A 27,513-nucleotide genomic window follows, 5' to 3' on the forward strand; every position below is an offset into this window, starting at 1 on the left:
ACGTCCTTTTCTGAACTACATCACTGAGCGTGAGAAGAGAGAAGGCAAAGTAGTTTGAAGTAGTTTGAGAAGCCTGAGACTGCAGTTGTCATAATTTTTCTTCCTGATGGTGGAGAAAACATACGGGCATTATTGCAGTAAGAGAGAAAGGGCATGAAGATTCTTGGAGGGATTTTGATCCTTGGAGAGATGGGGAGAGTCGGAGAGCAGGTGGGTGGGCAGCCAGGGCACCCACAGCAGGAGGGGGGGCAGGGCGCGGCTGCAGAGCCCCCAGCACAGCCCAGTCCTGTGATAACAGAGAGGCTGAGGGCGGCAGAGGGAGCTCACGGGAGTAGTTTGGGGCCTGTGGAGAGGGTCCCTGTGTTTACCACATCTGTTGAATTTCATTTCCATTTGAAGGAGAGGAGTTTGTTAAAACACACACATGTTTACCTATCATGGGTGTTACATTAGATTTTTAATAAAAATGAGATTCTGTCTGTAAGGTAGCCTGTACCAGGAACTATTCTAAAAATATGTATTTATATCCTTGGGAATTAAAATGATTCTCATTCCCTTTGTACGTAGGAGGAGACCAAGGTGCAGAACTGAAGTGGTACAGCCAGTGTTTGGGCATAGACGGCAGGGTGCACACTCTGAGCCTCTAGGCCACACCGCCTTTGGAGTGGCCTGAAGGAGACAGCTCAATCTAATTAAATATAAAATACTCATCAGTAATAAGGGTATCTAATATTTTTGGATCTCAGGCATTGGGAAAGAAAGGCAGAAAAAGTTTAAACCTAACTGTCTTTGGTTCACTTGAAGCCAGAGGGAGGATTCAGTACCATGAATTGTATGGTTGACGTTCAGAGAGATTCTCTTTTTGAGAGTACAAGCCACCTGATCACCATCAGTAAACAGGGAAGTCGTTGAAGATTTGGTGGAGTGTGCCGTGTCTGACTATGTGGTCACGGCTCAGAGAAGGGCCGAAGATTTGGTGGGGTGTGCCATGTCAGAGCATTTAGTGAGTCATCACCTTGTCAAACTAAGGCACACACCAGTAATCTCCAGAGTTCCCCAAATGATTCAGAAATTGTAATATGATGTCATGAACGATTTGTGCTATAAGATACCACTTGTTAAGGAATTTTGTGAACAGGGGCGTCTGGGTGGCTCAGTTGGTTGGGTGTCCGACTTTGGCTCAGGTCATGATCTCACCGTCCGTGGGTGTGAGCCCTGCATTGGGCTCTGTGCTGACAGCTCAGAGCCTGGAGCCTGTTTCAGATTCTGTGTCTCCCTCTCTCTCTGCCCCTCCCCCGCTCAAGCTCTGTCTGTCTCTCAAAAATAAATAAATACTAAAAAAAATTTAAAAACAAAAGAATTTTGTGATACAGTTTCTGTATGTGTATACTTTAGGTATCATACTGGTTGTTAACCACATTGGTAACTACACTGATTAATTTCCATGGACCCAGTTGTCAAGGAACAGTCTAACTGCTTCAGAGATGGGGAGCAGACTGATGATGGCATCAGATAGTGAGAAGAAAGTCAGTACCAGATTTATTGTTCCATTTTTGGGCTGATAGGGCAGAGATGCTGTGGGGATGTCTAGATCAGTGGCCAGCATCGTTCCTCATGGAGAAGGTAGGCTCCTCACTCCCAGTGCCCTTAAAGCAACACATGGAACAGACCCAGTTCAGCATAGGTCATACTGCTACCAGAGACGGAGTTCTTGGAAGCTTCAGGACTCTTTGATTTCCAGGGAGAAGGAGCACTGACTGTCTGATTCTCTTTCAGTGCCGTCTGCGGGACATGACGTACTCTGCCCCCATCACAGTGGATATTGAATATACCCGAGGCAGCCAAAGAATCATCCGTAATGCCTTACCCATTGGCAGGTGAGAAATGACATCTGAGTTAGAGCCACACTGCCTGCATTCTAGCCCTATGGGGTGACCTTGAGCAAGTACTACAGTTCCCTTTGCCCCATTTCCTCATGTGAAAAATGCGGGAAATGGTGTCTGCTCCATGAGAGTCTTTTCTGGGGATCCAGTGAGTCAGCCGAAGCAGAGCACTCGAGCAGTGTCCAGTGCAATGCTGTGGTGGTTTTTGTTTTTAATTGTGAGATCTTTTCTGTAAAGCTAAGGAAAATGCTTTCATTTCCTTCTGAAATCCAGGCTGTTAGGGAACCATTAGATAAGATAGCATTTCAGTGAACCAGGCTGTTAGGGAACCATTAGATAAGATAGCATTTCTCTATAACTAGGCAAATATACTGACTCATCTGTAGAAATGGACAAAACCCACGATATTGGGAATTTGATAATGGTGTCGGACTTTAAACTTCGTGCAAACCCTTCCTGGCCAAGTGTTTTTTTCACCCTTCAGAAGTGCTAAAGGCATGATAAATATCCACAGGTTCAGTGAATATGCACCATTTGTTGGTCACTTGTGATACACTCTGCTGGGTAGTCCAGTAAATAGAAGATACTTAGATACAACTCCTATTGGCTGTCTTCATTCCCAGTTGCCCAGGAAGGCAGGCTTGAATAGCTGTGGTACCATTTGGTATGTGCTGTGGTAGGTCCAGAGTAATGGAAACACACAGGTTTAACAAATCCTTCCCCCATAGTGTCCTAAAGGAAGGGGCTCTTTGTATTGCTTCTGTCCTCACTCTTCAGTTAGGAAAATAAGTTGGGATATTAGAATATTAATCTTTGTTTTAGCAGGACTGTTTATCAGCGTTAAGACCTTTCCTCTTTCTCATATACAGACCATAGTGTGTCCAGTTAAGTCTTGGATCATTAATAAATTATTACCCAGATTGAATATGGTGAAGGGAGGACTAGAGAGACAGGAGTAAAGCATAACTAGTACGATTTAGGATTTAAATCACAGTTAAGAGGAGGCAAGGAAGGGCATGCATGTAACTAGTGTTTGGTGGACACCTGCCATGTGCCGGACTCCGGGATAGGAGATAGCATTTTTTGCATTCCTTAAAGTGACCTTTGTGAATTAGAGTGCTCATATGTTCCATGCACTGTCTGCATTACAGACATTACCTTGTGTAAGTGTTGTGTGGGGTTTGTTTGAACTAAAAAGATTTCCATTTAATACAAGTACATCAAATAGCACATGAGAACATTTGCCACAAAGCAACCCCCCATCCCTCCTCCCCCAGTCTTATTCCCAACCTCGTGACCATTTCTCTTATTCTGGTGATCATCCCAGCCAGATCTTTAAACGCTGTGTTTATACCTTTATTTCTTGGTACGTCAACTTTAGACACTATTTATTACAAATTCTGAATTTCTCTGTTTTAGCCTGAAAATATCCTTAAGTGGACCTCTTTCTGAATGGTGACTTCACAGAACGCACAAATTAGCTTGATGGGGACTTTCGACACTTTGCACATGCCCCTCCGCTGTCCTCTGTAAATTGCAGGTGTGCAGCTATCTGTCCAGTCATCTTCCCTTGTTGGCAAGCGGCCTTTTCTTCTCTCTGGCTTTTAAATCTTTGTCTTTGATGATTGTATCTTGACTGCTGTGTGTTTTGATGTGGCTTTCCTTTTATGTATTCTGAGTAGATAGGATTGTGTGAGTTTATGGCTTTCATGCATTTTTGAAAGTCCATAACCACTATGCTCTCTTTGAATAGGACATCTTGCCCATTGTGTGTGTTTTCTCCATCTAGAATCTGATTAGATGCCTGTGAGACCTCTTCACTCTGTCCTTTCCCTCTTATGCTCTGTGATACATTTCTTCCCTCTGTCTTTCTGAAATATGTTCTCAATAATTTCTTCAGCTCTCTTTTAATTCAATAATTCTGTCTGCAGCAGTGGCAGATCTATTATTCAGTCTATTCATAGATTTTTGAATTAATATTTTTCATGTAGAAGTCTTGTGTAGTTCTTTCTTAAGATTGCCTGGTAAGTCCTGATAGTCTCTTGTTTCTTACTTTGATTCATTGTGGTATTTCTGCGTAACAAATGAGGGTCCCTTTGTTGACCATGAGTGAAGAGTTGCTGCCGTTTCTGAAGACCAAAGTTTGTCTGCAAAGTTTGAGGAAAACCAACATTGGAGTTTTTGTTATCTGAACTAGAAGAGCAATTATCTGAGGAAATACTTCATTTCACTTGGCTCTTGATGTAACTACCCCTCCTCTGCCTTTTCTAAAATGTGAAAGACGAAAGCAGACCCGTTCGTGACATTTTGCCAGTGACAGTCTTTATGTGATATTTTCTTTTACTTTCAACAGAATGCCCATAATGCTGCGTAGTTCAAACTGTGTTCTTACAGGGAAGACGCCAGCAGAATTTGCCAAACTGAATGAATGTCCTTTAGATCCAGGTATGTGTGATTCCTTGGATTGTCTCCTGCTCTCCCACCCTTTTTTGGGCTTGCTTTTGCTGTTGGCTTTAACATTTTTTCTGAAAAACAATACCCACCTGAACTTGGACAAAACTGTGTTCACAGAACGTCTGGAAATTTGGCCCCAACTTTATTCTGAGGTCAACATTTCTAAAAGGAGTACTGTTTCCTCTTTGATTGCAGGTTTGAAACTTTAACATTCCAACATGTGTTTTATTGTTACGGTTTGTCACACTTTTGTCTCTGCCCCATGATTTCTTTTGGTATGCGTAGAAATTCAAGAATAATCTTATGAAGTTACTTGTTTAGCTAGGTGGAAAAAAGTTCACTTCAGCCTATTTTAAATGCAATAAAGGGGCAAAAACCAAAAGTCTTTTGTTAAAATTTTAAAAAATTATATGTTTGTACTCATTTCTAGGCAGTTTATTTTGTAAAGTTTCAAGCTTAGCACTTAACAGAAAAATATTTAATTCCTTAATTCACGTTGACTTAATTTGTAGTTGCTTTACTCTATTCCTTTAAAGTTACACTGGTGTAGAATCATAGAAGATTTTGAAAGAGGTTAACAAAGAACAAGACTGTCCTAGACTATAACAAAATGGTGCATAAGTCAATATATTGCTTTTTTTGTTTATATTCTGAAATTAAAATGAAGTCCACTTTATTTTATTCTGAATTGTATGCAAAAAAAGCTATGATAATGTTTTCTGGGTTTTATTGAGTATAGAAATTTTAGGAAACATAATCTTAGTCTACTGTTGTCACTGATTTGTTAGAAAAGGTAGGCAATTTTGAATTTATATTGAAGATTGTTGCTTATTTCTGTGCTTAAGAAATCTGAAGACTATTTAACACATTTTTTTCATTCACCTCTTGTGTCTGTCAGATGCTGATAATATGTATGCCAGTAAGATCTGTTCCCTGTCTTCAAGTTTATTTTCTTGTAGCGCATTTTTATAAAATCATTTGCTGATATGGTCATCAGTTCATAAAACGGTATCAGCAAACCCCTTCTAATTGAGTGTTGGCCAGTGCCATGGAGCAGAAGGTCACAGTCGTTACTAAATCACACTGTCAGAAGAACAGGTGGTGAAACTTTTCTTGTTTCCTTTTGGCAGGTGGCTACTTCATCGTTAAAGGAGTAGAAAAAGTGATTCTAATCCAAGAGCAGCTATCTAAGAACAGGATCATTGTGGAGGCTGACAGGAAAGGGGCTGTTGGTGCTTCAGTTACCAGGTACGGAAAGCAGGGATGGTATTAACGGAATTATCAGTATTTCTTAACATCATACGATTGTCTTTCAGGACAAAGGTAGCCAGTTATGTCTGGTAACAGGCAGCAAAATACTTATCTAACTGTTCAGTTTATTGTGTGAGGAGTATTGATGTAAAATTTTTAGCAATGAAAAGTGTGTAAGACCTTGGTCGAAAGGCCACTAGTTATTTTATTCAAGTTGAATTTTGTTGCATTAAAGGAACTTTGAAAAAAGAAATAATAAAACCACTCTTCAGTTTTCCATGTTGTTTTTACTCTTTGATCATTCTACATGTGTATTCCTACATTGAATATAATCACAGATTACTTTATATTTAATATTTTTTGGATTCTGTCATGGACTTAACATCTTATTGTTAGTGTTCTTAACCATCCTCTTTCACAGCATACTCCTTTTCCTACAGCAGCATCTCTTGTGTCCTGTAATTTCTTTTCACTAATTTATTGTCACTGGTAACTTGAAATTTGCAAATTAATGAGTTTTGGGAATAAAAAATATCGTAGCATAGTTATGATGTCTGTATACAATAGTTTGTTTTCTGATGACCTGTAATGAATTGCTTAACTCAGACTTTGTGCCCCTTTCTGATGGAGAGGCAGCTAACAATAGTGGCCGTTTATTGAGCAGTCAGTAGGAGCCAGGCAGAGTAACGGTGCTCTACATTATTTGTCCCCTCAGCCCTCCAAGATAAGTGAGCTTATCTCCATTTTACTGCTGAGTAACAGGCCTTGGGCTCAGGGTCCTACTGATCGGAAGAGGTAGCCAGCATTTGAACCCAGATCTAATAATTCTGCGACCCATGTCTTCCTATTTTACTACTTTTTGGAACCAGGGATTTGGGATTTGAATCCCAAAGTTGTTCAGTAGCTACGAGGCACTTGGGTGGGCAGTTACACATCTTCTCTAAGCCTTTGTTTCCTCATACGTGATTTGGAGACACTACTTGAAAATAAGTATTAGTATGTAGGATATGAGAGCCAGTATAAGTGGGGTGGGTATGTAACATCACATGTATGTAACAGGTGATCAGTAGGAGTTACTATTGTGACTGATTAAGCTTGGAGCTGTTATTGGTTTTTTTAATGTTTATTTTTGAGAGAGAGAGAATGTAAGCTGGGAGAGGCAGAGGGAGAGGGAGACACAGAAGCTGAAGCAGGCTCTAGGCTCCAAGGTGTCAGCACAGAGCCCAGTGTGGGGCTCAAGCCTGCAAACTGCAAGATCATGATCTAAGCCGAAGTCGGACGCTTTACGTCGACTGAGCCACCCAGGCATCCCTGGTTTGGGTTTTTAAAAAAATTTTTTTAATTGTTTTTAAGTTTATTTTCTTTGAGAGAGAGAGCACATGCACGCATGTGAGTGAGTGAAGGACAGCACAGAACCTAGCACAGGGCTCAAACCCATGAACCATGAGATCATGACCTGAGCCGAAACCAAGAGTCAGATGCTTAACCGACTGAGCCACCCAGGTGTGCCAGAAATGTTTTTAGATCCATTGGTAATTTTGTAGTTAATAGAGATACCAATAAAAAGGGATTTCTTCATTTCTTTTGGCTTCAATGTATAATAAGAGTGTAGATATATTTTACTGAATTGTTGATTTAAACACTCCTAGTACATAGGGGCTCATTTTGAGGTTTATCTTTGGAAATGTATAAAATTGCTCATGAATATACCCCACACTGAATCAAAGCAATTCAGGTGGAATCAAAGTGAAGTAAATCAGAATGAATTGGTGAGTGTCACTCGTTGACCCACAAAACTTTCACCATAATCTCAAAGCTAAAGAAACATCGTAGTAGATTTTAAATATTCATGGAAGTGGCGAGTTGTGCATTGTTAAAAGGCATCTGTTAGGAAAGACCTTTCAGATGGTTATTGATTGGTAAACCTTATTGATCATTGCTGTTGCATGCGACTAGCTTGAAACCAGGCAGGGACACAGTTTAACCAACTTTTGTTTCCCTGTAGCTCTACCCATGAGAAAAAAAGCAGAACCAATATGGCTGTAAAGCAAGGTCGATTTTATTTGCGGCACAATACTTTGTCAGAGGATATTCCCATTGTAATCATATTTAAGGTAAGGCTGCAGGTACCTACTGGAAATTGTTTTCATACGTTTCATACGTTTGTCTTCATACGTAATTAGAAATTTGGAGGATAAAGAGTTCTAGGAATAGAAAGATTTGTGGCATAGATAAATTGTCAGGTATGTAGTATATTTTAAATTGAAAGCTACTAAGATCAGGATTCAGATATTAAAAAATACTATTTTTTAGTAGCTACACAATTAAAAACTTCAAGGGTGTAAAGTGAGAAGTAAACCTTCCACCCACCCATACCTAACCACCTAGTTGTTCTACCCAGGAACACCACTGTTACTGGTTTCTTGTGCATCTTTCTAAAGACAGTCTGTGCCTGTACTAGCACATGAGTACATGCTAGAGTTCTGTTCTGTTTTTTACTTGCATGCATTGCACACCATTTTTCATTTAGCTTGTTTTCTTTTTTGCAACTTCTGTCTTGGAGATTGTGTTATTAGTTGGTACAGAGCTACCGCATTGTGTTTGACAAACTGTTCTATCGTGGCTGTACCACAGTTTCCTTAATCATCCCTCCATCGGTGGATACACACATCTCTTGCTGTTATAGAAATGCTGTAGCATCACGTTATACAGGGGCAGGGGTATCTGTAGGCTGAATTCCTAGCAGTAGACTTTTCTAGGTCAAAGAGTTTAAGTTTTTTTTTGTTTTTTGTTTTTAGTGTTTATTTTTGAGAGAGAAAGAATGTGCATGTGGGAAAGGCAGAGAGAGAGGGAAAGGGAACAGAGGATCTGAAGCGGGCTCCACTTCTCACTGACAGCAAAGAGTTGGATGGTGGGGCTGGAACCCACAAACCGTGAGATCACAACCTGAACCGAAGTCAGACATTTAACCAACTGAGCCACCCAGGCGCCCCCCCAAGTTTGTTTTTTTGTGGACTCGGGAGTCTGGTGTGTTTCTACATAAATATGAATTTTAAAATTGATTTTTTTCAGCTTGTTTATGAACTGGTGACATAGAATCCAAAAGATATTTTCACACAGAAATTATGTTTAAATGGTATATACTTGTGACTGCACAGTAGCCCGTTTAACCTGCTCTGGGACCTAAATGTTCCCCACATTTTATGAGCACTTGCAGTATTAGTCACTAAGCGAAATTTAAAAATACCATCATGTGATACAGTTGACCCTCAGCATTTGTGAATTTTGCACTTGTCAGTTATACGTGCTGAAATTTATTTGTGACCCTGAAATCATCACTGGTGGTGGTTTTACAGTTATTCACAGACATGCACAGGCTCAAAGCAGTGACAAATTTGAGTCCCCAAGCTCTATGTTCCCAGCTGAGGTCGAAGAAGGTGACATTCTGCCTTCTTGTTTCCACTCAAGCTGTAAACAGGAGCCCTTACCATGGTCTCTTTAGTGCCATGTTTTTTCACATTTTTGTGTTTTTGGGGGAGGGGGGATTTTGCCGTTTAAAGTGGCCCCCAAGCCAGGGGCTGAAGTGATGTCTATCTTTTCAAAGCACAAGAAGGCCATGATGTGCCTTATGGAGAAAACACATGTGTCAGATAAGCTGCGTTCAGGCATGAGTTAAGTGCCGTTGGCTGTGAGTTCAGTGCTAATGAGTCAACAACATACATTGAATAAGGTGTCCTTAAGGAGAAAGCCATGTCAAACAAGGTTCTGTATTGATGGGTGGAGGAAAACCTAACCAGAGGCCCGCAGGACACAAGTGCATTTCCCACTGGTGCAATGCTTCAGTGTTCTCTCATTCAGGGTTTGCAGTGCCTCCGGAGAGCACAGCAGCCGAGGAGACCCGTGCCCAACTGTGTATGGGCCAGAAGTGAATCCTGACTAGAGCTGATCGAAATGAAGAGTTCAGTTTAAGTCAGTACTGAAGAGATCTTGAGAGTGGGGACGTGGGGTGATGTTAGGGGTTGATAACACCTGTTTCTCATTTAGAGTTAACTTACTTTGGAGTTAAATATTCCTGCTCGGCAGTTAACGATATCTGAAACCTTTTGGGGGCTGCAAGGGGAGAAAATAGCCTCTGAGATGGAGGTAACTAAGCTGGTTAAAAAGGAAAAAAGCATTTGGGTATACACCTCAGAGGAGTAAGAGAGAAGGACTTGAACTTGTCTTGTTGGACTTGTGACCCGGCCAGGGCCCAGGAGGCGGGGAGACGGGCCCCTTCCTGTCAGGCTCTAGTTGGTCGCTGGGAGGGATGCCCCGGGCTGTTCCTGGGTATTGATCAGCTGGGTTCTCTAACTCAGGAAATAACTGCATTCTGAATGCAATTACATGGAGAAGATTGTAGGAGATTTTTTTTAATGTTTAGTGCAACTTAATGTGCTTATAAGTTCTCTGAGATGCTGGCATTTATTTTCCTTTTAGGACAGTGATGATTGACGATGATGATCACAGTAGCAGTACCATTATATTGGGGGGGGGGGCAAAGAGAAGTCTTAAAATGTACTTTTCATTATATTTCTTCAAGGTTTATATTTTTAAAGCATGGAAGTAATTTTGGCATTTCTCGTAAGGATCCCCTAGTACCCTGCAGTGTCTTGTGTCCATAGCGGTGGTTAGTGGGTAAAGAGAATTTCATCTGACTGTGTAGAATTACATCTCCAGCAGAGGGCAGTGTGTTCCTATGCATCAAAGGACTTTTATGGATGTTTTAGAGGCTTAAAGATGCATAGGACTGCATTCCTTAGACCAGAAATTACAAATTAATTCTAATGCTCATAGTCTTCTGTCATTCACCTGGAAAATATATCACTAGACACATGGACACATTAAAATCAGAAAACCTTTATTAAATACTTTTTTGGCTAGGTAACAAAATTTTGATAAGACCGTTTCTTTCAAATTTATTATGTTGCAAATGTGTATGTGTATTTAGAGCCAACTTAAATCCTTTTTAAAATGGGCCTATAAGTTAGCAATATGCATTTTTAGGTAATGTGTAGTTGAGATTATACAACAGTTCTTGAATTGTACAAATTTAGAAAGCCACTGAGAAGCAGAATTCCATTTTCAGCTACACTTTTTTTCAGACCCTTTTTCCTTTGCTTTTGTAATATATACATGGGTTTCATTTTATTTTTTCTGCTTCACTTACCAGTGAATTGTGAATAGCTTTCTGTATCTGTAAATACAGAGCTACATCATTATTTCTGGTAGGCATTGTACAGAAGTGTGGGTGGTATAATCTATTTAACCAGTTTCTTGTAGGACAACATTCAGGTGCCATTTTTTCCGAGTTTTCCATCTTAGGCACAGCCCTGAGTATTCTTCCACATACGTGTTTGTGCATGTTGCTGACTATTTTGTGAGACTGAACTCCTGGGAATGAAATTATATGTGTTTTTAAAAAACTCGGTGCATGTTGCCAAACTTTCTTCCTGAAATGTAACCTTATATTCTAATCAGCCACGTGTAAGAATTGAAACAACCGATTTAAAATTTTTCTGTTTGAATAAACTAAATACATTGGTCGCAGGTAGTCACATTTTGTGGTCTCCCGCTAGAGGGATGTTTTAAAAGCCTGATGGAACCTTGTTTGATAACTTCTAAGACTTTTCCATCTGGGGAGCAGCACGGGATTTGGGAGAGCTTAGCACCAGACAGACATAGGCCTAGTTCCCACTTCTCCACTTGTTAGCTGTGTGACCTCCAGACAGATTTCCCAGTCTCCCTGAATCTTGGATAACTCCCCTATAAAGTGAAAATTTCACCTGAGAGGGTTGTTGTGAAGAGCAAAGGAAATCACGCATATTTTGAAAAGTGGATGGCCTAGAAAGAAGATACTGTTTCTCTTGCCTTCGCTCTCCTTATGCAGGAGCAAAATAAACTGGGCGACCAGGAAAGTCACATCATTTCTCTTTTTGTGTTGTGTGGCCCTAACACAGACCTTGACAGTCATTAGGACTTGATGGTTGTTGATTGTAAGCAACAATTGGCTACAAGTGACAGAAGCAGCAGGGTTTCCAGGTTTCATGCTGGGTCTGAATATGATGGCTAAAGCTTTTAAGACCTAGATCAGCCTTATTTATGGACTTGAATCACTACAAAGGTTCTCCTGCCCATGAATCTTTTCCCCCTTTACATTTTGAATTCCCAAGTATTCAGCAGTTGCACTGTGATGGCATCTGTAGTCTGAAAGTTTTTACAGAAAAGATCAGATTTCAAGGGAGCTGGGCATTGTTTCTTGGAAACCAACTTACATTAAAATTGTTGATCTTTGAAGAGAAAAAAACTGCGGAGTGAAAGAGGGCTCTTACAGTTCTTTTATCTGCTAAGACCACTTTGAGTAATAATAGATTGATTTCTGTCTAAAGAAAGATTAGAGACTTCTGAATATTAGGTATTTGAAGGACTTAATCCCTTCCCGTCTTTCACATGATATATTTCAGCATATCCCCATCAGTGGGCAGGTTTTTCTCTTCTGCTCATTAGCGTCTGTCTTTAAACGTCACACTTGTAGTCACACTTCGCGGCCATCCAAGGAGATTTCATGCCGCTTTTTAAAGAGCATATTCTCTTATTTTTGTTCATCTTATTGCTGATGGCCAGACTGGGTGACCTTCTGCTGAAACGTATTGTCTCTGCTAATTGTTCATAAGGTCATTATGTAGCACTTATTTCTGACTTATCAGGTGAAATGATTTCAGATATCTGGAGTACAAAGAGTTCCATATATAAAAGCTAGTTTTCAGATGTCTAAATTATGTCTGCGAAGCAAAATGGTTGGGCATTTTGCTATCGTTTCCATAGCAATATGCCATTTATTTGTAGCTGTGACATCCCAAGGCTAAACAGTCACAAAATCAGTTTGGTCTTTGGAGCTAGAGCGCTTTTGATGATGACCTGAGTTATCACCCTGTGGTTCAGAGACCCAGTATAGGAAGAGTTTAGTCCTTGTAGAGCAAAGCTTTGCCACTGATGATTCTTTCTGCACATATGGTGTCATTTACCATGTGCTTGGCATATCTTCACTTCATGGCTTAGAAATATTTGGAGGGCCTAAGCAGTCTGTTTAGATCCATGTTAGAACACTTGAAAATTTTATGCAGTTATCAAATTACCGCTTAGATTCAGCCTTGGGACAACTTGAAGCAAAAATTCATAATAATGTCAAATGAGGAAGGACTTTTTCATTATTATTAAACACCAAAATGGGTGATGAAGTATATAGTCTCTCCCATTTGGAGATTTCTAAACTAAAAATTAATTATTAAAATAATCCAGGTGACCTTAGTTCAGAAGATTTAGATGTTGACATGCCTAAAGAAAGGGGGTGGATCCAGAAAGCTACTGCCAGTTCAGCTCCAAGATTCTTTTTCTGTCCCAGTGAGACCTTGTCCTGCTGTATTATCTGGACGTACTCGGTTTAGCATCTGCCCATATAGCTCTCTTTTAGTGTTTGCACTTTTCCTCTGAGAGGGTAGTGTATTAGTTACAAAGTTTTATTATCAAAGATTTTAGAGAAGGGTGATTGGATTCTACTGCAAATTAGTTGCCCTAGTATTGTTTTTCTTATATTTTTATTCCATTGAAATCCACATAACATTCTTTTTTTAAAAATTGTTTTATTTATTTATTTTAGAGAGAGCGCACGCGTGTGAGCACAGGGGAGGAGCAGAGAGAGAGAGAGAGAGAGAAAGAGAGAGAGAGAGACAATCCCAAGCAAACTCCACGCTGTCAGTGTGGAGCCTGATGCAAGGCTTGATCTCCTGAACTGTGAGATCGTGACCTGAGCCAAAACCAAGAGTTGATGCTCAGGCTACTGAGCCACCCGGGTGCCCCAGAACCCATATAATATTATTTTGAGATTGACAAGTGGAAGTTAATTTATGTTCTGATTAGCTTTTCACAGAGAAATAGTCTCTTCTGGTATCTCTGGCTGGCTTCTTGCAGACCAAGGAGGAAACGTATACAGCTGTCCGTACGGGCCATAGCTGTCAGAGCACATGCACTCAGTGCTTGTTCAAAGGATAACCTAGGGTCTTGTTTTTGTTTCATTTGTTTAAAAATTAGAAGTGATCATTTTCGAGGATTGCTCTCCTTTAATCCATGAAGTGCTGAGTGTCTTAACGAATTTATGTCATTTTTAAACAGTGAAGTTTATGCCTAGCATCGACGTGAACAAATGCATCATTTTAATTAGAGATAAAAGGACATGAAAATCAAAGTATACAAAAGAGATGTGTGTCCTGAGAGCATCTTTATTGTTCACTAAACAAAAAAATGTTTGGATGAAACAAGTTACACGTTTAAAAAGGGTTTTTTTTTTAAGTTTCAGTAGTGAATCTAATGGCAAAAGTTGGTCTGTTAGTTTTTGTGCAAATTCAGCATAGTTTCTGTCGTCAGAGATTTGGCAGTTGCTTGCCTGGGTGGCTCAGGCTCAGGGTCTTTCATGAGTCAAGATGTCAGCCAGGGCTGAAGTCATCAAAGGCTGGGCTGGGGCGTGGGAAGGTCTGCCTTCATGGTGGCTCCTCCACATCAGACCTTTCCATAGATGGCTCCGGTGTCTTCATGACACTGCCCGCGGCTAGCTTCTCTACCCACCCCCCCACCCCCACCCCCACCCCAGAGGAACACTCTAAGAGAAAGAGCAAGCCAGAGGCTGCAGTGCTGTTTCTAACCAGGCTCCGAAGTTGTACTCTGTGGCTTCCACCTTTTTTTCTCTAGAAGCGAGTCATTAAGTTTAGCCCACACTCGAAGAGGAGAATTATTTTTTTACCTTTCGTAGAGAGGGTCAAAGAATTGGCGAACCTTTTCTAAACCGCTACGGTTTGCCTCAGAGGGGGGACACAGCATATATTTAGCTCCCCGCCCCCCGAAAGCTTCGAACTTTCAGTAAGTTGACATCTGATCCTAAAGCATCCAGATGGAATTTCTGGATCAGAAATTGCTCAGAGTCAAACGGAGGACTGTAGAATTGTGAATCTTCTTGTTACAGAAATGAAGAAACTGAGGTGGGCAAGGTGACGGGACGGTAGTGGTTGTGAGGTCTGTCTTTGACCTTGCTTTCGGATGGACACCTGAGATCCCTTGACCTAGAGAGGTGCCCTCTCTGTTGTACTCCGGCGCGTGTTCTCGATGTTCCTTACTGGAACTTGAGATTCAGTTTTCCCTTTCTCCCTCGTGTGTGGAGAACTAGGAACCAGAGCATCGAATCCTCACTAGATAGTTATTCCTGGTTCTGTTTTCTCTGCATAGCTAAAGGAAGAATTTTAATGCAAACATAACTTTTCCCCTAACTTCTAAGAAGCAGATTCTTTCTCCGCCAAGAGAGGTGTAGTGAGATTATGCTCTATTTCTTGATGTGGCAGAATTCCAGGCAAGTGTGTGAAGGAGTGAGCCTTCGTGCCATATGGAATCTACAAAGACCTGTGCTGCCGGCTGCCACCTTGAAACACTTAAGAGAAGCGGGTTTCCTAAACCTCTTGAGTGTGTTTTTAGTGTTTTAAAAAACCTCTTTTTAAACTTGCGTAAAGGATAGCTTGATGTCTCCAGACTAGTGAGGTAAAACATCCTTTAAGAAAAATCCCTTTAGCCTAAATGTGAACGATTTGACAGTTCTCAGAAAAATTAGTCTTGTGACAAAATTAATTGGGGTTCTGTTTGTTTTCAGCAATGTGTATTTTCTGATTAGTGCCCTTTGGCTGTTTTGGGGTTTTTGTTTTTTGTTTTTTGTTTTTGTTTTCAGTTTGTTTTTGTAATTGTGACCAGTGTCTCCACTATACCTTCCTACCTCCTTTTTTCATGATGAAACTCCTAGGCTATTTAAACATTTTAGAAGATGACACACATGCAAAAAGTGCTTGAGAATGTTTGTTTTCGTCTTCCGAATCAAAATTTCTGTTTTCAGGTTCTTCTGCAGCTTGTGCTATGGCTGCCAATGCCAGATGGCACCGTTTCTGAGAAAAGAGCTAGCTTTTGCTTAGAAGTAATACCCACAAACAATGCCGAATTAGCATAAGCAAATGTCAGTGAGTTAACACAAAGCCAACACTCTTTCTATCTTTTCTTTCCTTCCTAGGCCATGGGTGTGGAGAGTGACCAGGAAATTGTACAGATGATTGGAACAGAGGAGCACGTGATGGCTGCATTTGGGCCCAGTCTGGAAGAGTGCCAGAAAGCTCAGATTTTCACACAGATGCAGGTGTGTCTTTTCATGTCGTCCTTTGCTATGAAAGGGAATTGGAGATTTAATGCTGCCCATGGATAAAGCATCGGATGCAGTCACTTCTTGGGGTGTAGGTGTGGGAGGGTGTTGGGGAGGACCAGTAGAGAAGCTTCTTTGACTTGTGCTTTAGGAATTGGAAGAAGGAATTTGCCTTGACAGATTATCAGCCTGTGGTGTCTAACTTGGAAGGGGGATATGTGGCCAAGAGGCTTTTGTTCTGATATAATAGCAAGTGTGCTTTTTTCATTTATTTGCCCAAATGATTTATGATTTTGAACTACAACAACTCCAGTGTAGAAGACTTTTTTTTCCCTCAGTTCTCCTCAATTTCCCTTTTATTCCCTACTTCCAATTGCTTTCGGTGTCCAGTGTGGTCTGAATCCCTTTTTCTGAATTTCCAGTATCATCAGCAAGAAAATTCAAGATCAGAAACCCTTTACCAGGGTAGAGCTCTGTAGAGCCTTCATCGACCTGCTAAGGAATTCCTAGTTGGAACCTGGGGATTTTAGGACACAACACTCAAAGATGAAGACAGGGAGATATATATGCTAAACATAAGAAAATGAATTGTACTTCCTGCCCTGGTGACAGGGAGCCCTAATGCCCACATTTAGAATGTTTAGTCCCACATTTGTAAAGCACTTTGTTCCATGTAAAGTGGTGGCCTTACTCATAGCCCTGGGAGGCAGGGATTCCCTGCTATCGAAGCACAACAGACTGTTCTTACATATCCATACGTACATTGTTCTGTGGGTTACTTTCAACAAGGTGTAAATTCCAGGCTGCTTTTTCCTTGTTACCCAGGATGCTTGTAGAGGTAGCATTTTCCCACTTACATCTGTTAGTGTGTGTTGATATTTTCTTAGAGCCAGAAAAACATTCAAGAAGGTTGATCGTTGTATGTCAGTGTATATATAATCCCAAGGCACAAACCAGTAGGGATTATTATTACTGCCTTCCTCTTTTTATGCAGTTAAGTAATAGCTCCAGTTATTGGGCAGGTGGCATCAGGAGAAGTTGTTTGGATCTAGGAGGTTCTATCTGTGGTTTTTATTGAAAACGAAATATTTAGTGTTCATGAATCTTTGTTTCCAACTGGAATTGTACTGTATAAAGGTTCCAAGAACATGAAGAGGAAACGTTAAGAAACACCCAGGAGTTGGCTCAATGTGGGGAGATACACTCTCTCCTTCAAAGCTACGAAATGCTGAGGAAGAGCAGTTTACCTTAATGGTAGTTCAGCGGATTCAGTGACATCTGTGAACATTCATTTTATAACAGATAGCATCGTTGTTGCTCAGATAACCCTGTAACAGCATGGTGTGGCTTGTGTGAAAAGGCTAAATAGTGGGTTGAAAAATCACTTATTTTTTTTAAATAGGTGCTGACAGAAAGTGTTAGCTAACTGAATGAGAGAAGTTCAGTTAAAGGTGAGGGGAATATACAAACAGGGGGTGTAAGGTTGACATGGTTTGTACTCCGTGTGCTGGACTAGAACATTGATTAATTATTTGCAGCTAATAAGAGGCTATAGAGAAATGCATACTCCGAAATGGTTGGTAAGTTGAACACGAGTTCGGGCAGTGTGGCTATTTGTTATTCTAAGTGAACGCGGAGCAGATCTGCGGTGTATTCTTCTATAATAGAACTTTTGACAACATGGCACTTAGTGGATTGCTAAACCACCTGCATTGTGTTTGTGTTTAATGCCTCCCCTCTCAGTCTCTCCTCCATTCCTTCTGCCCACAGAGCCTTTTGCTGGGCCTTGGTCACGGATGTTTTCGATCATCCTTGTCAAGGGCTGTGGTATAGAGAGAAGAAATTATTAGCCTTTTGGAGGATAGGATGCACTTGGGGGTGTCATCTTGGCCTAGTCATGACCAGACTGGGCTCTTACCCCAACCCTCACACTATGAACCCTTGGCAACATTATTAATTATTTTAGGGAAGAGCTGACTTTTGCTATATAGAAGGGATACTGGGCTCCCCTGTGTTCCTCTGTTTTTCCCTCAAAGTGAAGGATCTTTAGCCTCTTTCCCAAGGGAACTGGAAGACCAAAATTTAATGAGGACAGCTTAGTTTAGGGACGACTGAACTGCCTGTCTCTTGGCAGTTCCCACTGACCGTGGGCTTGCTTTCAGTAGTTACTCGGTCCCCACTTGCTGCTAGGTCCCTGCAGCAAGGCTTGGCACAGTCTTAGTTTATCATCTGCTCTAACGGATGTTTAACTGAGAAGATCTTGGGTCTGATGTCCCGATCTCACCACGGAGGAGTTCTGTTCAGTTCCTGGCCCTGAACCAGTCAGTAGGAATCAAAGAAAAAGATGACACAACGTCTAGTTGGAGAGACATACCCATAAATAATCAAATTACGGTGTGGTCTGAAGTGGAAAGAAAGCACTTAGTTCTTTATCCATAAGGAATTCAAGTAGAGAAAAAGGAGTGGGGTTAGGAAGGCTTCAGAGAGGAAGTGATACCTGAGCTAAGTTTTGAAGCACAGAAAAGAAATTTCCCAGACATTCAACTGGGGACAGGAAGTTCAAGATAAAGAATCAGGAATCCTAGCCCTCTCTTCTAACGGAAAGCCAATTTAAAAAAACAAACAAACAAAAAAGTGCGTTCATTTGTTGCTACAGAATAATAAGAACCACATCATCTTCTTGAAGAACTTTTTATTATGGGAAAACCTCAACACATACAAAGTATACAGATTAGTGTTATGAATCCTCATGTGCCCACCACACAGCTTTGATAATTACAAAACGCTTTGACATTCTTGTTTCATGTAAATGTCTACCTACTCCTCACCAGTTATTTGATTAGTTTTTAATACTTCATTTTTATATGTACATTTCAGGATACATAAATTCTAAGTCTTAATTGCACAATTGTGCATAATTTTTATCAGATGTAGTATATTTTTCCATTACCCTGGAACGTTCCTTCATGTCCCTTCTTAGCTACTTTTCACCTCTGTCCTCTGATTTTCTTCCCCACTGTTCTGATTTTTCACCACAGATTAATTTTGCCTGTTCTAGAACTTTATAGGTGGAATTATGCAGTATGTACTTTTCTGTGGCCAGTTTCTTTTGCTGAGTGTACTGGCTGATACTCATCCAAGTTGTTTTTATGTCATTTATCCACGCAGTTCCATTTTATTACTGAATAGCATTCCATTGTATGAATATACCACAGTTTATTTTTTCCTGTTGATGGGCACTTGGTTGTTTCACTCGGGATGAATAAAGCTGCTGTATGCATTCCTGTACAAGCCTTTGCCTGGACACTTCAGCATTTCTCTTGGATAAGTACCTACAAATAGGATTGTTGGATCAAAGAGCCATTGTGAATATAACTTTTTATAAAGTTGGAACTGCCACACCTCTTTCCCAAGCAGTTGGACCATTTTGCAGTCCCACCCCCCTGTGTGAGAGTTCCGATTGCTCCGCGTCCTCACCAACATTTGGTCTTGTCAGTCCTTTTAATTTTAGCCATTCTACTAGGCGTTTAGTGGTGTCTGTACCATTGTGGTTTTAATATGCGTTTCCCTGATGACTACTGATGCTTAACACTTTTTCGTGGACTTACTGACTGACTTTCTTGGTGAAGTATGTTCAAATATGTTGCTCGTTTTCCTCGTTGAGTTGTCTTTTTAGTATTGAACTTAAAAGTCCTTTAAAAAACATTCTGGATATAAATCCCTTGACAGATTTATATATCATAACTTTTTTTTTTTTGGTTTGACTTACAGTTATTGATTTCTGTCCTGTGTAAAGAAATTTCTCTTACTCCAAGGGCAAGAATATAGTTCTAGTATTTATGCTTATGTCTAAAATCCACTTAAACTAATAATTTTATTTGTTGTGAGGTAGAGGTCAGAGTTAATTTTTTACTTTGTAGCTGCTTAATTGCTTCAACACCATTTGTGGAAAAGATTTTCCCTTGTGGATTGAATTGCCTTGGTACTTTTGTCAAAAATCATCTGACCATGAAAGCATGGGTTTATTTCTGGATGTATTTTCTTCCATTGATCTATTTGTCGTTATGCCAGTATCACACTGCCTTGAGTACCATAGCTTTCTAATCAAAAGTAGGTAATGTAAATCTTCCAACTTTCCTTTTTCAAGAGCACTTTAGCTATTCTAGGTCTTTTGCATTTCCAAGTAAATTGTAGAATCAATAGATTTTTGGTCAGTTTGGAGAGAATTGTAACAGTAAGCCTTCTTAACACTATTAAACCCTCCCAGTCCATGAAAATGACATAACCCTCCATTTACTTAGGCTTTGTTTTCTCCCAGCAATGCTTTGTAGCTTTCAGGATAGAGGTCTTAACATGATGTGCTTCCTTTTTGAGGGAAAAGAAGCACAGCTCCAGAATGTTAACTGTGGACAGTGGTTCTCTCTGGGAGGAGGATTGGTGGCTGCTTCATATACGTAATGCATGTGTGTATATACGCATAATCTGTTCATTTGTATATTCTAAATTTCCTACAGTGATCATGTATCAATTTCGTAATAAGAAAACTATAAGGGAACCAGTGTATTGGACAGCATATAATGCTTTTTGTCATTGATCTGTGACAAATGTTGATTTTTGACTAAACCTCATGCAGCATTCTCTATAACCAGAATCCTTGTCTTTTTGCTTATAGTGTTATGTATGGGTTGGTGTTTAATAAATTTCCTCTAGTGGTGTCATTCAAACATCATTATATTCTGTTTTTATAGGCGTTAAAGTATATAGGGAACAAAGTAAGGAGGCAAAGGATGTGGGGAGGTGGACCAAAGAAGACCAAAATAGAGGAGGCAAGAGAACTCCTGGCTTCTACCATCCTGACGCACGTCCCAGTGAGTAGCACTGAACAAGTGTGAGCTGTGGTCATTGTGGGGTCCTTGTGTTGAAGAATTTTGAATACAAGTTTACATTAGTTAAAATCTGGTTCTGTAAGAAAAGAGAGACTCTGAAAAGGACTGGACTGCCCCCATGGAAATAATCTCCCATTATCAATGGTTTATTTGTACTTTGGGAATGTTAGTTGTATTCCATCATTATCATCCTGTTTACTCTCTTGTGGTTCTTTTGATCTAAAATTACAGTTTTTTATATTCATACCTATATTAGTGCTGCTACTAGATTTCATGGTTTTGAAGGGCAGAGATGGTGTTAGATGTTTTTTTTTTTTTAATTTTCACATATATTTCATACATATATATATACATACATATGTGTGTGTATGTATATATATGATATATATATATTATATATATACATATACATATATATATTATATATATACAATATATAATATATATATATATATATGTTTTTATTTATTTTTGAGAGAGAGACAGAATGTGAACGGGGAAGGGGCAAACAGAGGAGGAGACACAGAATCCGAAGCAGGCTCCAGGCTCTGAGCTGTCAGCACAGAGCCTGACGTGGGGCTTGAACTTACGACCCATGAAATCATAACCTGAGCTGAAGTTGGACGCTTGACCAACTGAGCCACCCAGGAGCCCTAATGGTATTAGATGTTTTCAAATGAAGCAAGCTTATAGGGCCTTGCTTATTTATTCTTTTTATTGTAAAATACATATCAAAATTTACCATCTTTAAGTATACAGTTCTGTGGCATTAAGTACATTCTCACCGTTGTGCTACCATCATAGATACTTTTTTAAAATACTAGATGGTTTATCTCCTAGACCTTGAATTTAATTTAATTTGATTTGGTTTTAAGTTTATTTATCTTGAGAGAGAGCATGCAAGTAGGCCTTTGCGCTAATAGTGATATGGGGCTCAAACTCACGAACCGTGAGATCATGACCCAAGCTGAAATCAAGAGTTGGACACTTAACTGATTGAGCCAGCCAGGTGCCCCATAGACCATGAATTTTAGAGTTCACATTGTCCAGCCACCTTTACTTACAGTACAGATTCTCCAGTCCAGACAAGCTGGATGGTTTGTCTTGCCACCCAGCTGGTTAGTAGACAGAGAGCTAGAATCCATCTTTTGACCCTGGAACCTGTGCTTAATGCAGTTGACCCTTGAATAAGACGGGTTTAAACTGTATGGGTCTACAGAGAAAGACAGATACCATATGTTTTTACTCTTATGTGGATCCTGAGAAACTTAACAGGAACCCATGGGAGAGGGGAAGGGAAGGAAAAAAACAAAAAAAAAGGTTAGAGTGGGAGAGAGCCAAAGCATAAGAGACTCTTAAAAAATGAGAACAAACTGAGGGCTGATGGGGGGTGGGAGGGAGGGAAGGGTGGGTGATGGGTATTGAAGAGCACATCTTTTGGGATGAGCACTGGGTGTTGTGTGGAAACCAATTTGATAATAAATTTCATATATTTAAAAAAAATTAAAAATAAACTGCATGGATCCCCTTATATGTGTTGTTTTTTTCTTTCACTAAGTACAGTGCAGTACCATAAATATATTTTCTCTTCCTTAAGATTTTCTTAGTCACATTTTTTTCCCCTCTTATTTTATTGTAAGAATACAGTATGTAACAATCAAAATATGTGTTGACTGTTGATGGTATCAATAAGGCTTCTGGTAAACAGTAGGCTATTAGTAGTTAAGTTTTGGGGGAGGTAAAATTTGTACATGGATTTTCAACTGTGCAAGGAGTCGATGCCCCACATGCCTATGTTGTTTAAAGGCCAGTTGTATTTACTTTTTATTAATTTACCATTAAACAGAGATTGGCCATGAGGGATGTGGGCCATGAGGGAGTAATCATTCCTCTCCATTTACTATAACGTTACCCTTTCTAAGAGATAGAATTATTTATTAGACATTCTTACTAACCAAATACTGTAGTCTGGCTTATAATGAGTGTATTGTTCATGTGTATTCACGAAAGATCTAATTCTAGGGTTACATACTCTCCCTTCAGGAACTGATCATAAAGGAAAGTCAAGGGATCTGTGGAAGTGGACAGTGATCACCGAAATACATTCAGATTGGATTTTCTTATTTTAAAACACCTTGTTGGCTAAATAATATACAGATCTCTGATTCTGCCATTTGTATGTGTTTTGACTAATTCAAAGAATTAGAAAATTCTTAATATCAAAACTAGGTCTCAATAGAATTTTAAATTCTGGATGACCATTTAAAAGTCAGGACAGCTACAGTGAGTGTCTCTGGCTCCCCACTGCTTTTCCAGGCAGCCTCTCTGTCTCCAGCAGAGACAGAGACAGTCTCTTGGACTGCCTCAGTGCCTCAGGACCCAGGGAAAGGAAGTGGTAACTGCGAGTCCATGGGCCAGCCCAGGGAGGGTGGTGGGCTCCACCTCTTTGAGGGAATGGCATGAAATGTACGGGGAAGGAAGGAAGGAAGGAGTTGATAGTGGCTAATGTGCATTGTCTCAGAAATTTTCTCTAACTCCTAAATTACAGGTTAAAGAATTCAATTTCCGAGCAAAATGTATCTACACTGCAGTGATGGTGCGAAGAGTGATTCTGGCCCAAGGAGATAACAAAGTGGACGACAGAGACTATTATGGTAACAAGCGATTGGAGTTGGCAGGACAGGTGATTTAATTACTTTATGTCAGCGGGCCTGAGCTTCAGGTGTAGGTGTGGGGTTCAAGGTTTTTCAAAGCATTAATGCTTATTCAGAATCCCAGTATTAAATAAAACGGAGCCTCTCTGGCCAAGGTGAGGTATAAGGGCTTATTTCTCTACCTGCTCTCTCTTTCCCCGCCTCTCCTCTGGGGGATTCGTAAAAGTTTGCTCTGTAGCACAAAGTGTAGACTCTAGCGGGGTCCCTGATGATCTTGCCCCACTGTACCTTTCTAGCCCTGTCTCATGCCAAGGCAGGCCACTTGCGTCTTCCCAAACACTCCATGATGCTCTTTCATCCTTCCACACCTTTGAGTTCTGCCTTCTGCCTAAGTTGCCCCTCTCCCGTGTCCCTTTACCCTCCCCCAACTGAGGAGCTGCTATCCATTCTTCATTCTTGGAGTCACCCTCTTTGAAACCTTCTGTGAACCCCAGAAGTTAGTTGCTCTGTCTTCCAAATGCCAAAGACACTTTGTTCAGGTCTTTATTTATATGCTAAAGTCTACATAATTCTTTACCTGCAAGCTTCTTCCCCCTGCCCTAGACAGTAAGCTCATTGGGTACAAGAATACTTTATATTCATCTTTCTAATCCCCCTGTAAAGTGCTAGGCACCAGAGATGCATTGGTGAGTGACACTCTCTGAGGCATCTGCTCTCAAGAGTGCATTTTGGTAGGGGAGACAGTGAACAAGTAAACAGCAAAGAAATGAGATGATATTAAACAGTCATATGTGTTTAAAGAAAACCTCCAAGTAGGCTAATGTTAGAGAGTTGGGGTGTTGGTGGAGGAAAGGCATGTTACTTTAGTCAGCATGATTGGGAAAGATCTCTGAAAAAAGTGCTGTATTTTAAGCTGAGCCCTCAGACATGCCTCTGAGAATTGAATGAGAAGAAACCAGTCTCAGGCAACCTTGGGAACTGCATTCCAGCAATAGCCCTTTGCACATGTGCACAGCCCTGCACAGTTCCAGCACCAGGGGGCTGGAGGAGGATCAGGGCAGCTGGAGTACATGAGGCAGTGGGGCTGGGGGGGGTGGGCAGGGAGGGTGCAGAGGACATTGGAGAACTAGTCTGTGGGCCATGGAAGGGGTTTTGGATTTCGTTTTCCTTGTAGTGGGAAACCACTGGAGAATTATAATCACGGAAGTGACATGATCTGATTTTTATTTTAGAAAGCGCTGATATGGAAACGAACAGGCCAGGAATGAGCCAGTTAAGAGGCTGTGACAGTATTGCATGTGACAGATGTTGGTGGCTAGGATAACAGATACTACAACTAAAACTTTAAAAGTAGGATTAAAAAGTGATAGCAGTTTTAGGTTTTGGAAGAAGGTTAGTGTCTGGACTACTGGGGAAGTTCTGTGTGGTTAATGGTTGATGCTAGCAGGTGGGTTTTCCGCCACCTTCAGATTGACCTCTGTTCAGGGTATCATGGGTATCCCCACCACCATCAGTCCCAATTTTTAGCTATTTAATTGGCAAAAATCATGCTGTTAAATGAGTTCATTAAAAAAATGTTGATTATTTAGAAGCATAAGTAATGGAGTCAGGAGAGGAGAGACTATCCTGTTGCTTAAAAAATTAGAATTAAAAAGAGAGTTCCCGTGTGCAAGAAAACATTGCTTTATAAACAATGTAAAGACATAAAAGGCATTGTGTTGGCAAAAATGTGTAAAAACAATAGCTGCTAATTTCACACCCCATGGGATGAGGGAGTATAAATGTGCTTCAGCTTTAGATAACAGAGCTGGATCCACTGCCCAAGTGGGTTCACAGAGCTTTCCCTCCGTCTCTCTGCCACCAGAGGGCTGGCAGGCCAGCCGCCAGTAGAGGTGTTAGCAAAACCTACCGATTTCAGGCTTAATCTTTTCACCTACCTTTTCTTTTTCGGTAATGTGTTCATTATTTGCTGAGCATTACTCTATTCTTTGTCTGCAAATTTTTTGTTTCTAATGCAGCTTGCTTTGTATGGGTGAGATATGGAACGGCACCAAAAATCCGGCACCCTGGAAAGCCAGGGATTTCCACCCTGTGACAAAAGAATGCCGTCTTGACTTCAGAGATTGCCTAATCCCAGCTGTTCTGATAATGTAATTAAGGCTGCCTAATGTCTTTAATTTTGCAACCAGTTTGTGTGAAAAGGAGAATTTGGCACTCTGAAGGCTTAACACTAAATAGCAATCTCAAGACGCCTAATTAGAATTCTCTGACATTAAGCTAATTGGTGAAACTGTATTTCAGCAGCTTAACTTCTTTATTAATTTTTTTTAGCATTTTCATTGAAAATCAATTGATGAGCTGTCAGCATTTTTTCCTTAAATATAATTTGCTCTTTAGTGTTCCTGTCGCAAGCTGGCTGGAAGGCCTAATACTAGCAATGAAAGGTGTTGAATATTATCACCAGCGTTTCATCTCTTTTAATCATTTTACTCTTGACCTAAATAATGTGGCTTATTGTGTGACTTGGCCTTGTAGTTTCCTACTGCCCTGTGAACTGGAGAACGTAATTTCTCTTAAACCAAAAATCTAGAGGGGGAGAAATTTAATGAGGCAGTAGTTCTGTGGAGTGTGCTCTTAATGTTTTACTTGTTTAGGACGAGAGGCGTTTCCTTGTGTTTGAATCGGGGGGCTATGGCGAATTCAGCTGGGATCCAAGAAACTTTGTCATAATTTGAGACACAAAAGTCTAAGTGTAAAGGACTAATTAAAATAGAGCTGAGCCTTTGTGGTTTAGGTTAAGGGCATTTGCTTCTGTTCAGGAGGCTTATTCAAGTTCCTTTTGCCAGTTTCCACAGGAAGTTGCTGCAATGGGCCTCTTCATCCTGCTCACCCCTCTGCACCTGCTTCCATTCCCATATTCTTTCCATGAGTGAAGCTGCTGGGTCTGAGTTGAAGAAAGGATTAAGCTCTCAGAGGAGGAAGTTTTCTTTTTATAACACTTCTGACATGGTACATTCAAGTCCAAGGTCCTGGCTTTCCTCTCTGCAAAGTTGATTTTAGTAGAAAAGTGGAAGGACATGTCCTAACTTAAGGGGGAAAAGCATAAAATCACATTCCACTTTGGAAATTCTTCAGCAGTTAGTAGCTCGAGGAGAAAACTCATTTGCTTTGAATATCTTCTTCGTTATGAGTCCAGAAGCTACCTATGGGTTATAAACATTCAAGAATATAGTCAGTATGGAACTTGGATAATCTTGAGCTTACATGGTTTCGCTGAGTTCAGAATTCCCACTTCAGTATAGTGTATATATGATGCCCCCATGATATTACTTTAATGTTTTTTTAGGTGACTTAGATTACAAAGACATCAAGCTTTTTTCTTTCTCTGTAAAGGAAAAAAAAAAAATGCCTACAAAAGGGAGAAAAAGAAACTAACGCAATTAATTGTACAGAGGCACTTAAGTGTTTGTAGTATCTATTATATTTGATTTCAACGTGAAGAAGCGTACCTGCTGTTTATTTGTAGTGAGCCACCAGTTTAGTTTCGGGAACTTTTTATAGATGGTATTCTGGTTATCTGTTGCTGTGTTGCATGCTATCCTAAAACTGTGGCTTAAATTAACAACCATTTCATTATACCTCACAGTTTTGTGAGTCAGGAATTCAGGCAGGATTTGGCTGTGTGATTCTTTTGTTTTACATGGTGTTGATGGAGGTCAGTTGGTGGTACTCTGCTGTAGGGTGTGGGAAGGGTGGAAGGCTGGTCTTGGCAGGGCCTGACCTTTCCAGTGTTGTGGCAATGGAGTGGCTCAGGGCTCCAGACGAATGTTTCCTGTGAACAAGACACAACCAGTACAGCCTCAATGACCTAGTCTTCAGCTTCGTTTATTTCTACTCGATTGGGAAAAATCGGTTACAACCTCCACCCAGATTTGGGGCAGTGGGAAGATTTGGGCCACACTTCTCAATGTGTAGTTCAGGGGTCACCCAGAGATTTGTAAGTTTACATACATAATTGGGGTTTCCTCCCTGTGGTTCTGTGATTTTCCCCTTTCCAGCTATTGTGGTAGCACAGATCTTTTTCCTCTGGATCTTCAATCCAGTAAGACTTTGGGTCTCTCTCTGAG

The 27,513-nt window shown here is 40.4% G+C and overlaps 1 protein-coding gene across 3 annotated transcripts in view; it reads left to right on the forward strand.

Moving 5' to 3' along the window:
• Nucleotides 1-27,513, forward strand: part of POLR3B (RNA polymerase III subunit B) — a 102,417-nt gene that overhangs the window by 9,827 nt on the left and 65,077 nt on the right. For all 3 annotated transcript variants that reach the window (XM_007096459.3, XM_042993086.1, XM_042993087.1), the window contains exons 6-12: nt 1,777-1,877; nt 4,237-4,328; nt 5,468-5,585; nt 7,594-7,702; nt 15,721-15,843; nt 20,595-20,714; nt 23,281-23,415. In XM_007096459.3, coding sequence (XP_007096521.1) covers nt 1,777-1,877; nt 4,237-4,328; nt 5,468-5,585; nt 7,594-7,702; nt 15,721-15,843; nt 20,595-20,714; nt 23,281-23,415 — 798 coding nt within the window. The remainder of the gene's footprint in view (nt 1-1,776; nt 1,878-4,236; nt 4,329-5,467; nt 5,586-7,593; nt 7,703-15,720; nt 15,844-20,594; nt 20,715-23,280; nt 23,416-27,513) is intronic.

Source organism: Panthera tigris, chromosome B4 (genome assembly GCF_018350195.1).
Source record: "Panthera tigris isolate Pti1 chromosome B4, P.tigris_Pti1_mat1.1, whole genome shotgun sequence".
NCBI lineage: Eukaryota > Metazoa > Chordata > Mammalia > Carnivora > Felidae > Panthera > Panthera tigris.